Source organism: Athene noctua, chromosome 1 (genome assembly GCF_965140245.1).
Source record: "Athene noctua chromosome 1, bAthNoc1.hap1.1, whole genome shotgun sequence".
NCBI classification, from domain to species: Eukaryota; Metazoa; Chordata; class Aves; order Strigiformes; family Strigidae; genus Athene; species Athene noctua.
In genome coordinates, this window is record NC_134037.1 from 197,913,997 (window position 1) to 197,929,533 (window position 15,537).

Sequence of the window (15,537 nt, forward strand, 5' to 3'; positions counted from 1 at the left end):
TTGAATATTAGGAAAAATTTCTTCACTGAAAGGGTTGTCAGGCACTGGAACAGGCTGCCCAGGGAAGTGGTGGAGACACCATCCCTGTAGGTATTTAACAGATGTGTAAACGTGGCACTTAGGGACATGGTTTAGTGGTGGACTTCGCAGTTCAGGCTTACAGCTGGACTCAATGATCTTAAAAGTTTTTTCCAATCTAAATGATTCTATGATTCTATTCTATGATTCTAATAAAAAGCGGTGGCTACTCTTACACTGTAAAGAAATAATAGCAAAGAACGATTTTTTTTCCCTACTTGACTGTCACACCTAGGGAAACAGTAAGTGTTCTACATGTTGTCACCTGGAGATACAGCACATCAATAGTCCATGTCAACCTGAAAGCTCCATACTGGCATTGGAGATTTCAGTGTTGATCTTACTAAAGATTCCCCCCAAGACTCTGACAGTCATGCTGCATGCATACAGAAAACAAGGTGTTGCCTTACTTTCAAAGCTTTTGCAGAATCTTGACTGTGAGAACAAAGATCATTTCATGCTTCTCAATAAAAGCAGCTAGTATCAGGGATCGATAATATTAAGTATTCAGCTATTCTCTCTTTTGAAAATAAATCTTCCATCTTTTAATAAATCTGTAAGTATGCAGAAGTATCAAGGACCTATTTCTGAAGCCACTGTGCATGCAAAACTTCCAGTGAAGTCAAGTGATTCCATGCATAGAGACTTAAAAGAATCGGTGGGGTGTTTCCTGCCACTACTTGGCTGGATAACAAAAATTTAACTGCAATATTCTCAATCTGTTAGACTGAACAGGTCAGCTCTTGCAGGTAATATCATAAAGATATAAAAATATTTAATATTCTCAGTAATAAGAAAAATCAAGAAAACAGACCAATGAGTTCCCTTGTTTTGGCCTCAATCTCTCCCAAAAGAATCTCAGGATTGGCACAGATTTTCTCTTCATCAGCACAATAACTCTCTAAAAATTTCCTATATTCTGGATCTGTGAAGAAAAATGTTTGAATTATGTTAATACTTTGCAATGCATGACAGATTTTCCACTGTGACACCAAGAAAATATGTTTACCGTCTTCAATGCTCCCAGCTTTGGCATCTTTCTTCTTCAGCTTCTTTTTTGAAATCTTCTGGAATGGAGCAAATTCAACCACTGCAGGATACTCCAAACCTTAAAAGAGATCAATGCTTAATTTTTTGAGGAGGAGAAATAATCCCTATACTCAAGTAAGGTTTTCAAAATTCTTGAAACTTGTGTTGGGCAGTCTTACTTGAGATCCAAGGTGAATGTTTCTACAATCCCATCCTAAACTTCTAACAGAAAATTACATGTAGCAATATTTTTGATTCAAACCAAAATACATTTATATTTTAATTATATACGTAAACATTAGATATTTTTTGGACATGCTAACAAAGATTGTCAAAACATGACTACTGTTGCACAGTAAAATTCTTGCATTGTCATTTATAATTCCCTTTTAATTCTTCGTAGATACTCATTGATTAGAAAAATCTACATAAAATCACGGCCTGGTAAGTACTACTGGGAACTGAATCTGAAACAATTAAGTTCCTTCTGTAAAGTTTTGTTGCCAGAAAGCTTAAAAAATAAATAAATGCCAGGTAATCTGCAATAACAAAACATACCGCCTACTTTCAGAACCAAAACTGTAAAACTCAGCACATAGAATTGTGTGAAACTTCTGATTTTCTGTTTTTGATGGACTACACAAGGTTTTGCCTGTGTTTACTGGCATGGATTCTTTGGTTTGAATTCTGTCTTAAAGACTGGAGTCAGAACTGCTTTTGAATTTTGCCTGATTTCCACTTGCAGCAGGTTCAAGATTACGCTTTGCTCAAGTCTACTGAAAACTTGGCTTGAATTGCTACAAAATTTGTTAACCTTAACTGAATCTGGTAATGCTTGTTTTAATTTTAGCCTCATAAATGCAATGCTGCCACAAGCCTCACCAGAGGGGACCTGTGATTAAAACCTGTGCTATTTGCACAAACGCTCATGTCAAACTGGCCAGCTGGGTCCAAGCTCAGTTTTGCAATGTACAGAATATTCTGGCTTCAGTCCAGCATAACACTGAAGAATATTCCTAATTTAGGCAAAGTGAAGTCTTGGCAGAATCATAAAAATAGTTTCTTTCCATTTTTTCACCTTAAACAGCCAAAATTTGAAATCTGGGAATCACACAATGTAAGCAATGTGTTGTTCTCCATCTCTAGGAAAATCCATCCAAATCTGATAACGTTAGAAGCCTACAAAATACCTCAGGTGGGAAATGCTGAAGAGGAATTTGTTAGACAGACAGCTTCTTCAGAGATCAACTCTCCAGTAAGAGTGGACAGGACTACTTTTCATAGGACCTCCACAACACTGAGTGTACAGAATAGACAATGTCTATACAAGAAATCCACAAATCTATGTCTGTTTTGTAAAACCCATGCGATTTTTTACAGACGGTATGAGTGACTGAGGCAAGGAACTGCTAAAGGAAAAGCACCATTTTTTGGCTATGGCTGTTCATGCTACTTTCACACTACACACCTACATTACAGAGTTTACTGTTGGGCAAACTTTTGCAGACTGAACATTTTAAAGATGGCAACCAATTCTGTCACTCTTCCTCCTTGGAACTCAACTCAAGATGTCTGCAAATGCTCTAAAAAGTCAAGCTGTACATATCAAAAAGTGGGCAACCACAAAGATGAAGTCAAGTTTTTGTCTTGCTTTTTCAAAATGGGAATAAGTGGCACAACTTTATCTCACAGAAACGCACTGAAGATGTAATGATTCATGCTTGCAATGTGTTCTATTACTGTTGTGATGAATTTTGAAGCTTGCATAAGGTATTTCTCTTAATAGGATCTTGATAGTGTACTGCTTAAGGTACAAGAATACAAATAAGGCATGCATACCACAGACAAGCAAGACTACATGGACAAATGTATTTTGCACTTCGTTATATTTTAAGTGCTAGATTTTCATATATTTTTATGTAATTAACCATACATTGAGGAAAAAGAACTGGCATAAATAGCAAAAAAGTAAATTAATGTTCTAAAATGGTATATGTATATATGCACACTTATTACAAATAGTCCAACCTTTATTATCAATGAAGACATAGCCATCAAAGCGATCTCTAAAAAGAAGGATGTCCTCAGGATTTCTAAAGTTAATGTATGCTCTTGAGTAGAGATGAGGATAAAGGCTGCAACAAGAAACAATTTTAACTTCTGTTATTTATTATTCTGTTTAGTACTACAAAAAAAAAGTAAAACTAGAAGGAGCACACTGCCATTCTCATCTTCTTTGAGAAATGGCTGCCTTAAACATATTGATGTCTTTACATAGACATATCTCACTATATTTATGACAAAAAGTAACTGAAAACTGAGTTCCTGGATGCAACTGTGCAATTTATTCTGAACTAATATTTCCTGTTGGTTTTGTCTCCCTAAATTGCAAAACATATGCTTCAAATGTGCAGGACCAAAGCTTTAAGTCTAATATTTAATGATTTAAGAGATATGAATATTGGGTAATTTGGGACATAAAATTTTGGGGAACTTTTTGGGCATGCTAAGAAGGTCTTTTGTCACTGAAACAGGAGAAGGTAAGTAAAACTTCCCAGTGAAAGGGCAGTTGCCAAGTTGTCACTGTATTTAAAGAGATTTCCACCTTTAAGAATGATCAAATAACCTAACAATTGGCAAGATAATCCACTGAATTATGTACAAATAAACTCCATCTGACATACATGTGTATTAATATATATGCAATGTCTAGCTGTGAAGAACCATTAGCGTGAAAATCCAAAGCATTTCTAGCAAAAGAAAGAGCAGGGACTTACCTAAAATAATTCTGATTCTTCAAAAATTTATTGGCATAGATCCCACTCCAAGGGTAAATGTTTAACGTACCTGATAAAAATCTCAGGGCTGGCACACCACCAACCACAGGGAAACTGAGGTAATTTAATGAATTACCACCCATCAGCTAAGTTATTGAAACAGCTAAGTACGTGCCTTAAACCCCTGCAAACGTGATATAAAACAGTTTGTCTTAAACGGCCTTCAATGATGGCTACGTATTACACCAGGTTTTTTAACATACCTGAACACATAACTTTAAAATACCTGTGTTCATAATACTATTGCCACACTTGGCCCATCTTCAGACAAACTCACCACCAGCAGCAGGAGACAATAAACACACAGAGTTTTAACTGTATTTCAGTTCTGTAACTACTGCAGAATCAGATTTCACAATGAGTGAGAAAGCACAAAAATATGGGTTGGATCACAGGATCCATGCATGTGGCAGTTTAAAGCAACACAGTTTCAACAAACCAAGTCATTTTTTCTTTTTCAAGTGTGCATCCATACAGATTCTACTTCGGGTGTTAGAGGGTGACCATGAAGAACAGTGCTGTCAATAACTAACCAGTGATTTTGTACACCCACCAAATTTGTGTTTGATATTGTAGCCAGGATAAATGTTCAAAAAAACTTGAGGGCTTTTTTTCGTTTAGGTATTTTGCAAATACCAGCTACGGAGTTTTTCTACAGCATGCAGAGGATAAACCATCTAATTCCAAGGCAGAGCTATTTCATCCATATATACTCATTATATTTTGACATCCTAGGATGGGAATAGTACCGAGCAAACTGAACTATAAGCAGGTAACCACAGAAATGCCTGCTAGGGCACGGCTAGGGCTATGCTGCTGACACAAAGCAGTCCTGAAGGGCATACTGTCCTGGCATGCTCCCTCATGAGCCGCAGCCTACACAGATGCCACACAGCTACAGACAGCCTGCAAGCAACCTCCAGGCAGCTCGACCAAATGAGCACGGTGACACGTGGCTATGTTTTGTCACGGGGTTCTGCAAACCCTGCGGAATCTTCTGTGATCAGATTTGCAAACCTCCAGTTGACACATGCAACACAAGGTATCTGGAGGGTGGCTGTGGAGCTACCACTAAGATGCAAAGCTGATGTCACAAGTCAGCTTCCTTCTCATCGGTTTCAAAGCAAAAAGAAAAAAGAAGAAATGTAACACTTTTCACACAGTTAAAAAAATATATTTTAAAAAGGCATAAAAGTATATGTAAAGGAAGAAATTTTATTCTGGCAATCTATAGCTGTGCTGAAAGAAATGTCTGTGCTGCCTAATGGCTGGAACAGTGAAGAAGTCTGATAGCTGGTGGCTCCTGAGAAAAAGTAAACTTCCTTCTCTGTCAAATTACCAGGATTATTCTTCTGTTTCACGTTCTTTGATGTTTAAATTAAATGTGGCCTGATGTTAGAGACTGGTATGATTATACACTTGAAGTGCTAAAGATTCACAGGACAAACCCAGGAATCTTGAGGGAGCATTATTTTTCAACCCAGTTATTATTATCTGAGATTAAGAAACTGAGTTTCAGTTCCTAGCCTAAACAACTATTTTGGTGTTTTATCCATTTCCAGTTTTTGTAAAATACCAAAATGTTCCATACATCAAAGACTAGAACTCAGACAAATGTCCCAGCCACTACATTATTGTGGCACTTCTCTGTCTCAATGCACAGCAAACAGCTTCATCTTATAGTTGAATTTTTCTTTTTCTGCAGTAACTTGGAACCTTATGGTTGGCCACATAACTATTATGAAACTGAACTGAAAATACAAAGACTTATTCCTTCCTCGTTTCCTCTAGTATGTACACCGCCATCTGTTTCATCTGCTTTGGCAACACAATCTTTTCCTGGTACACAACATAATGTTTTTCTAACATTTTCAGCTGAGATTTACCAGAGTATCCTTCAAAACAGAGAAAAATTCGATACAGTTATTAAGCATTTATTACTAAGAAAAAACTGAGTCTGAAATATACAAAAGGGACTGGGAAGCAGAGGTTTAGAATTTACTTGCAAATAAGGGATCCAATGTTGTTGCTACACATTATCAACATTTTCAAGAACTTCACTCACATCAGCAGAAACATACAAAAATATAAAAGCATGCTTGTGTGCAGTAGGACACTGATGTGCACAGAAGCACAATAAAATAGGATTAGACGTCCATTATTGTTGCTATGCATCAGGGTAGGAGGTTGTAGAAATATAGCTATGAAAATGCTTAGCAATTACAGGTTCCTTTTCTGATGGAGCCACTTATACAAATAAAGAGCTGGTTCTTGTACACGGGCAAATTAGCTGTCAAATTAGCGCAAATTAGCACTTAGTGCATAAAAGCCTGATCACTGTGCATCAGGGACCCTGTCTTAGGCTTCTTACCCAGCAAAGTGAGTAGTGTGCCTAAAAAAATGCATAAAATTCACTCTCTAAATGGGAAGCTAACTAAACTTACTGAATTGGAAATGCTTAGCCCTGGCCGGCGTATAAAATACCATCTCTTACTCTGGGTTTCAAACACCTGATTTCCAATTGCTGCTCCCCACCCTGGATTCCCTCTTCACCTGTCCACCTAGAACTCACCAGCATGACTGTGCAGCCAAAAATGCACAGGACTTCACAAGGCCACAGGCACCCTGTGGCTAATACCCTCTCCTAGGAAAAAACACTCCTGTTTTACTTTTGTAATTTGTATTCGGCAGTTACTGGATAAAATACAGCTTTTGCTCTTCAGGATTTTGCCTTCCAGCTTGGTCCTACAGAAGGGCCATTGAACTCATGTGCCTCCTCCTTTTTTAAAGTATCTACCAGCATAGATTTCTTTTGGGATTTGAAATTCAGTTTTGAGGTTGCATGGTTAGTTTTATAATCAGACAGCTGGTTCTATTTTGCCATGTTTGCTGTCTATAATGCTGCTTTCCATCCGTATCATCTTTTGGACTGATGCACTGCACATGATGTTGGCATCTCTGGGATATCACTTGGATCAATCTCTATGGAAATAACCCAAATGAGTCTCACTGTACACATTTTTTTCAGTACAACACACTGTTTCTTTGTTTTCTGCTGTGCATTCAGGGGCATTCGATCTTCTGGGTTACACGTATTTCTATAATATTTAGCTTATCATCTCTTCAAGCCCTTTTTATAGTAATTTTAGTAACAAGCACATTCTAATAGTTTACGTCTTCTAAAATGTATCTTTTAACACAATTGTGTAAAAAGACTGGCATACAGAAAAGCAATTTTAAATAGTTATTTAAAATATAAACAGCAATATGTAAACTATAAAAACAGCCATCACTTCTTAGTAAAAATACTTACCGATTTACCAAACATGGTAATAATAAAAAAACATATATACTTATACGTATATAGAGATCTCTACATCTAAGTTTTGGAGTGTTAAATAAAAATCCTCCATCCATTCCTATATTACATAATAATTTCTGATCAAATGGCTAACTCATGATCTACACTGTCATGTCAGGCTAAAATCCACTAGCCTTCATCCTCTTGCCCCTGACCTTCCGTGGTCATTCACATAGTGGATGAAACTGGCATCATTTTAAATTAACGTAGGCTTTCCTTTTTACAGATATAAATGAGCACAATTTGCCCAGCACAGGAGAAGCCGAAACACTATGCAGTTGTGATGACAATCACTCATTTCATCCAGAACGTAGTAGTGGCGGTTCCCTTGACACTCTGAAGGCGCTGTCCCTTCAGAGCTGCAGTTCCTGGGTGCACACCACCACACTACGGCATTAATGCTATCTGCCTACAATAAACCCAAGCAGAATGTTGGGAAGCAGTTATGAAGGCAAAAGAGACTTGTTTGCAAAAAGCTTTATCACTGTCTGTGATATATGGCATGGCATAGACTATTTGACTGGCTGTCACATAAGCAAAGCTCCTGTTCAGATCTTTTTACTTTTATAACCTTGCAACACCCTTAATGAGTTCCAGCACTCAGCATTCAGTGTCAGTTCCAAGGGATGACTCAAATCCTGCAGGGCCAGAGCTCAATCACTTGACCCAAGTTTTAGAAGACTTAGAAACATTTACATTCAGACAAGAAAGAGTATCTGGAAAAAATAGTTAATATTTGGAGTACGAGAACAAGGTAGACTGTCAGGAAGGCAGAGTCCTTATTATCAGCCATAGATAATGTGTCTATCCAACATCCCCAAAGGCCGTAGAATCAGTCACCAAAACAGTTTTTTGTTTGTATTTTGATGTCAATGTACAAGGGAGAATAAATGTAATGCAGTGAACCGGATGAATCTGAAAAAAATGAATGAAACACAATGCAACAGTCACTTTCTGAAATGATTTTACTGAATGGAGGTAACTGAAAACTGTTATACATTAATGACATTCCATAATCCAATGAAATTCCAGGAAGTTTTACAGCTTGCCTATAATAAGACATTGTAATCTTAATGGTAACTTTTAGACTGCTAAACTCCAAAGAAACTGGAGTTGATACTCATATCTTGTTTCGTCCTCTAAGATGAGAAGATCTTGGAAATACAAATGTAGAAAACAGCTATAGTTTGAACTCTCCAGTCCTCTCTCTGACAGCAACTAGCAGAGGATGCTTAGGGAAAGTTTAGTAAAATGGGGAAACTATATACTGACACTTCACCTAGTGTATCATTTTAGCTACTTGCAGTCTAGAGACTTTGTAATATAGAACTTGTATCTTTGTGTTTAAGATGTTTCCATAGACAAGTACTTGTCTAAATAAGTCGTTGTCTAACCACTCCTGAACCATTTTCAACCTCCATCATTTCTGACATCAATTTCTGACAAGGAATTCAACAGTTTAAAAGTGTTTTTGGGGAAAAAAAAAAAGTCTGTACTTCACAGTTGAAAAAATCTGAATGAGCTCTTATAAACTTCTGTTATCTAGACTACACAGGATAGGGTCTTACAGCTCTTAAGGCAAATCTGTCTGCTTATGCATCAAAATATTTTTATGTCCCTTTCTCTTTCCAACAGATTCTCTTCACTGAGTAGCTTCTCCAAATCATTCTTTCGTCAGATAACAAGAAATTTGCTTTTAATCCTCCCATGTTTTTATTATCACTAAATTCTGTGGATTGGCTGTCGCTATGCACACAGTACAGGATCTAGAAAACAGCTCATCAGTGAAAGACGGAGGGCACAGTAGAGAAAACATGTCCACCTTGTCTTGTAGTTCTTAGGGTTGGCTGGAATGGCATGAAGACACACCCACAGAGAGTTTTCTGAAATTCTGTGAACTGTCCATAACATGACAGATTACTGCAACACAATGCTTTACACTCAGAAAAGAGTTCTCTGCTAGATAAGAGGAGACTAAGACCCACCGTATTAATTTTGTCTCTAACTTAAGAGTTTCTGAAAGTTTACTGTATATTCTGGAGTGTGTGGACATGTAAAGAGCTAAACCATAAACAGATGTACATGGGTATGCATCAGCATTCAAGCGAAGGGAGCATAGTGATCCTGGGCCAGTCCAAGAACAAACAACCAGTCAAGCCAATACTCTGCAGAACTACAGCTAAATGTCCATTAAACTGCACAGTTTGCTGAAAAAAGTTGTAGCCATACAAACCTCGTAAAAGTAAACCCTTTCTGAAAAAATACATCTTTTGTAGGAAAGCATAATTTTTAAGAAGCAAGATGAAGCAAAAAAAAGCAAATACAAAACCATTTGTGCTGAAAAATTCAAACTTTTATGAAAAAATCTTTTTCTAGAGAGCTTAAATTTGTGAAGGCAGAAGAGAACATGAATCCAAAACTCAGGAGGAAGAGAACATTCTTCTCCCAGATCATTATTTTATTACAGGGCTCACACATTGAACTCAAGGAAACTGACAATCCAAATAACACATATCAGAGAGATCACTGTTAAAAAAAGTTTAAAAATACGTATTCTTTGCTTGATGCATCCTGAAGTCTAGTAGCAAAACAATGTAAGAAATACAGCTTTATTTTCTTAACACTTGTTATTTTTAATCACCAAAATCTGCTCTTCAAGGCAAACAACTTTAATAAGTCTTAAGCATGTCCTCATCCCTCTACAGAATGAGCTCCTGTGTCATATACCCCACCTAACAAACCTTTTCATATATGTACACATGTTCTGTCCCTCGCTATAATTAAGCACATGACACATAACACAGCATGAGAGAAAAAACACAGTATCTTTCAGCAGTAACCTGACATGGATGCAACTGAACGAGCAGACAGCAAGATTTTTGAGTACTCCAAATTTCATCACATAAAAGTAGAGAGAAAAATGAAATTTTACATGTCCAACTGTTGTCAGAACCTTCTCTCTTCTAAGATGGCTGACTCCCTAAATTGTTATGCCAACAATTGCTCTAGAAAGTTAAAATTGTAATTTTTTAACTGTTTCCTGGCATTTGTGCAGCTAAACACACTGAAGACAGAGATACCCTCCTTCAGAGAATTTTTGATTTGTCTTTGATGTCTTCCTGTTATCAAATGAACAGCTGGGACAGAACCCTTAGAGAGACCCATTAGGAAATATGAATTATGAGGTTCAGAAGAAAAATGTAAGTAACTACAAAGTCTTTCAATCACACTAAACTCTCCCCTTTCCTAACTTCACATCTACAACCTGAAGCACCTACTATTTAGTTGCTGCACGTATCTGTAACTGTCCAGGACAGGCGACTGCCATGCAGTTTCACTAGACATTTAAGCCCTTCTGACTGGGGAATTGGCTGAGAGAAGCTATACAGTCAGAGTTAAGCATCTAACACCACAGTGGTGGCAAGAAGTGGCAGTATCCTTTCAAATAAAACCAGCCCAGGAACTAGACTGCTCCAGGTGTAATCTGCCACAAAGAATCCCCCACTAAGGAAAGGTATCTGCTCTGGGTGGGGTCACCTGTAACTTTGAAAGTTGGTTGGCAATAAACATCCAGGATCTCTGTAGTCTGTGGGAAGAATCTGGTGCCTGTGGAGGATGATTCATTGCACCCTAAGATAGGCTCGGACAGGCAAGATGGATCTTGCATTTGTTTTTCAGAACACGCATAGATGTAGCATACAGGCTATTTTGTTTTATTTTAATGGTTAAGTTCCTTCTCTTCTGGAAAATGTTTCACTCAAAAGGGAATCATATTTTACCACTCAGACATTGAGTTAATTATATAAATATACTAGCAATTCTGATTTATTTTAAATCAACCACTATTTCTTAGTCACAAATGAGACAAAAATAAAATGGGATTATTTGAAAAACTGTATGAAATAAATACAAAAACATGTAAGCAAACAAAGAAACTAAGCTCAAATGGCACTCATGGAAAAACTTCTGTGACATTTGCCCTAGATTGTTTTTTTTTTCTCAAAGCCAATAAACAGTCTGTTGCATTTTATCAATGATTTGAAACATCAGGGTTTCAAATAAAATTATGTCCAATTCATACACAATTTTTTTCTGTTTTAAAATAACTGGTGTAAATGAAAAGGGCAGAAATGCATTCTCTCTGCCTATGTAGCCAGCTTTTACCAAATATTTTAAGTAACTAACAAAACCAACAAAAAAGGCTTGACAGAAAAAATATGTGATTTGGTATCTCCAAAATACCTTAATTAGTTTTAATCACCTGAAAACCTGCAAAAACAGCTCATCCTCACCTGGGATCAGCAGTGCAAAACTCAAAATAATCATGGGCAGGTAGAGGATGTAGCTGTTCCTCTAGTTGCTCCTTAGTCAGACAAGGAGGAAGTCGTCGAATAACTACCTGTATATATGACAGAAAATGGAGATTTATCTATATAAAAGAAAATGGAGATTTATCTTTGATCGATATACTGTAGAACAAGACTAAACAAATCATATTATTCCACTTTAAAAGCTCTTCTTCGAATTGGGAACATCAACCAGCACATTAGCCTCCTACCTTCTTGGACTTGCTGACAGATGGAACAATTTCCTTATCTCAGCTGCTGCTAACATTGTAAAATTGTAGAGTAACTGAAATATTCTGATGAAGAGCTTAAGAACCACTGCAACTCAGCCGAGAACAGAAGATATTAACATCACAACCATAAAAATAGATATTGACTATTCAGATTTTTTACCCTATGTATTAAATATTTTGCTTAAGTCAGTTTTGAAGTCTTTTATTACAACATTTTAGTGTATTAGATTTATGTGTCCAGGCGCTGGCAGTGGGGGCTGCAGGGGTGGCCTCTGTGAGGAGAGGCTGGGGCCGTCCTGTGCTGGACCCAGGCGGCTTCAGCTGACCCACCGCAGGGCACAGCTGAGCCCCTCAGCTATGAGGGTGGCACCACTTGGAAAGTGTACTTAAGAAACAACTGAAAAAGCAATGCTGGAGACAAGAGGATTGAGAGGAAAAAGGTGTGAGAAAGAGCCCTGCAGACACCAAGGTGAGAGAAGGAGCTCCAGGTGCTGGATCGGAGATTCCCATGGAGGAGTCTGTGGTGAAGCAGGTTGTCCTCCTGCAGCCCACGCAGGACCACGGTGGAGCAGATATCCACAACGCAGCCCGTGGGGGACCCCGCGCTGCAGCAGGTGGAGATGTCCTGAAGGGAGCTGCAGCCCGTGGAGAGCACACACAGGAGCAGGTTTTCTGGCAGGACCTGCACCCCGTGCAGAGGAGACCACACTGGGGCAGGTTTATCCTGAAGGGCTGCAGCGCATGGGGAAGACCCACGCTGCAGCAGTTCAGGAATAACTGCAGCATGTGGGAGGGACCCCCCGGAGCAGTTCATGAGGGACTGTATCACATGGCAGGGACCCCACGCTGGAGGAAGGGAAGAGCGTGAGGAGGAAGGAGCAGCGGAGGAGCTGTTATGTTCTGTCCGTTCTGTTCGCGGTCCCCATTCCCCATCCTCCTGCACTGCCTGGGGGCTGAGGAGGTAAAGCCTGGGCAGGAAAGGGGGAAGGCTGGAAGGTGTTTTAATCTTTGTTTCTCACCATTCTACTCTATTTTTTTTTTTTAATTAGCAGTAAATTATTTTTCTCCAAGCTGCATCTGTTATGCCTGTGATGGCACTTTGCAAGTGATCTCTCTGTCTTTATCTCAACCCATGAGTACTTTCATCTTATTTTCTCCCCCTGTCCTGCTGAGGAAGGAGTGAGAGGGCGTCTGCCCGGGGATCTGGAGCCACCCAAAGCCAATCCCCCACATTCAGGTAAACTGGCCAATAATAAAAGCCGTGAAACGATACGGACACCTTTGGGACAGAACGATGCCAGCACACAAAGCAGTAAAAATGGCCATCAGGCTTCAGACAATCTATTTCCATTTCTTGCCAGTATCTGAATTTAACCGAAGTTACAGTGATTTTCAGTGCTTCAGTTTTCCAATTTAGAAAATGGGAATAAATCATATCTCAAAGTACTCTATATAAAACCTCTTTTAAGAAGTGCTCGAGTAAATCCAGGGGGAGAGAAGCGCTCTTGTCCTTGCAGGAGCTGCTTTACCACAGCAACAGCCGAACTCAATTTCTAAAGAATTAAAGGTGAAAAGGCAGCCGAATTTACAGCGCTGCTGCTGGGGATCTCAAAACACCGACGTGAACAAGCACGCTAACTCGGCAAATGAAGAAACACCGGCTGAGACCCCAGAGTCCCCTGAAACGAAGCCCCCGGGGTCCGTTGGGCAGGGCCTACCCGGGCCCCGCTCCCCACCACGAACTTCCCGCGACCCTCAGACGCTTCCCCGCAGGGAGGCTCCCGCCGGGCCCCCTCGCGCCCGCGGCCCCACGCGAGCCCCTCCCGCCCGCAGCTGCGCTCGCGCCCCCTCACTTTGCTCAGAGCCGTTTTTTTCTCCTCTCGCTGTTTGCCCGGCGCCGGGTGAAGCGGCGCGGGCGGCGGCAGCGGGGAGGGCGGGGAAGGTGGCGGAGGCGGGTGTGGCGGAGCGTCCGGGTCGCGACGCGGCGACTCCCGCCGCAGCGGGACGTCCATGGGCCACTTCTCGCGGCCGCCGCCCCGCATCAGCCCCGGCCCGGCCTCCCGCTCCGACCGCATGGAGCCGCGGCGGCCCGCAGCCAGGCGGACACCTCGCGAGAACTGGCCGCGGGCCGGGCGGCATCTCGCGAGAGCTCCCGGGGAGGGAGGGCCGGGAGCGGGGGCCGCGGGCCGGGCTGGGCTGCGGGGAGGTGCCGTCGCGCCAGTCCCGTCCCCGTCGTCTCTCGTGGCGGGGGAGGCGCTTTCAGGAACCCCAGAGGGCGCCCAGTGTGCCGGTGGGGGGGGCAGGGCAGAGAAGCGTGTCCATTTCCCTCCTCTCATGGCCCCGACCTAAGCTCACGGGTGCCTTGTAGCCCTGGCGGGGGCCGCCCCCTGCCCTGGCCTTGCGTCTCCCTCTTCCAGAAGGATGGGGCACCCAGAGGCTTAGGATGCAGGGTCTGAAAGCTAGCCAGGCCCTGGAGAGAAAACAGGGTGGGAAACGGGAAAACAGGCCGTTACTCGTTACTTGCTCGTGCATCTCGTGTCTGCGGGGAGTTTCTGTCAGAAGAACAGTGCCTACAGCCAGGCAGTGTACCGCCAGACCTCATGAAAGCGAGGACAATACTCAGTTTACCTAGAACGTGAAAATCAAGAATATCAGAATTACCCAGAAAGGCACCGAGTGCTATCTAGGAAACAGAGTCCAGGCAAGAGCAGGACTGGAATAGGACAGGTGCTGGGAAGTGCAAGAGACTAGGGCATGGCAGGAGCTGCTGACAAAGGCAAGGATTTGGACAGAACAAGATCAAAACATTGAACAGAAGAAAAATTAGGAGAGAGAAACTTCCCCTAAAGTCCTTTCTGAGATACATGCACATCACCAACTAGCTCACAAGCTCTAACCTAATTGTAGCTACCTAAAGGGCTGGGAGACAAGCCAAGTTGTATCAAGAATTCCTCTGTTGGCATACATTTCTTTCTATGTAGCTTTTAATGCCAATAAATGAAAGCCAGCAACAGGCAGACAAAAAACCTCCATCAGATACCTGCCAAGGCACAGTGTCATGACATGCTGCCTTTATACAACACCCGTTCTCACTATTCATCTGTTTCTCCGCACTCCTACCACTCTGCCCAGCTGATGACAGTAACACAGCAGCAATTCATTGTCTTTGAACCTGAGAGCTGATCAGATACAGAAAAGATTTTTAAATGTTGGACCAGTTCCCTGATTTGATTCACAACATAACCACACAAGCATTTGTATTAGCACAACTGAGGAAGTAGCACAGGGTTAAGAGATTCCTACAGACAGGGTAGGAATACTGTAAGCCAGTATTGTCATCAGAGGTGACATACCATCAGATCATAACTGAAGAGTGCAGGATAAAATACCAACTTTTATCAGTATTTTAAACTTTTGTAAATGAAAATAGTAGTAGCAGAAAAAAGGAAACAACCCAAGTCTTATATCCATGCCTGACATTAGACAAAAGGCCTGATTTGCTGGATTTTTTTGCCAACTTCCATGTAGAAATTGCCATGGTGTCTCACTAGAAAACTAGATTTACTTATGCTGGATTTAAAAAAAACAGATAATACTATAGAGAAAAAAGAAGTTCAGCTCTTTGAGACTCTGTTGGCAATAGCCTTCTCGCT

General features: G+C 40.7%; 1 protein-coding gene across 5 annotated transcripts in view; it reads right to left on the bottom strand.

Moving 5' to 3' along the window:
- Window positions 1–13,988, bottom strand: part of UPF3A (UPF3A regulator of nonsense mediated mRNA decay) — a 28,939-nt gene extending 14,951 nt beyond the window's left edge. For 3 of the 5 annotated variants that reach the window (XM_074909748.1, XM_074909730.1, XM_074909756.1), the window contains exons 1-5: window positions 13,738–13,969; window positions 11,598–11,704; window positions 3,136–3,242; window positions 1,088–1,186; window positions 893–1,003 (exon numbers count right to left, since the gene is read on the bottom strand). In XM_074909748.1, coding sequence (XP_074765849.1) covers window positions 893–1,003; window positions 1,088–1,186; window positions 3,136–3,242; window positions 11,598–11,704; window positions 13,738–13,959 — 646 coding nt within the window. In that variant the 5' untranslated portion in view covers window positions 13,960–13,969. Of the gene's footprint in view, window positions 1–892; window positions 1,004–1,087; window positions 1,187–3,135; window positions 3,243–11,597; window positions 11,705–13,737 lie in introns of all 5 variants that reach the window. The other 2 variants (XM_074909766.1, XM_074909740.1) reach the window with 2 other exon arrangements.
- Window positions 13,989–15,537: the final 1,549 nt, after the last annotated feature.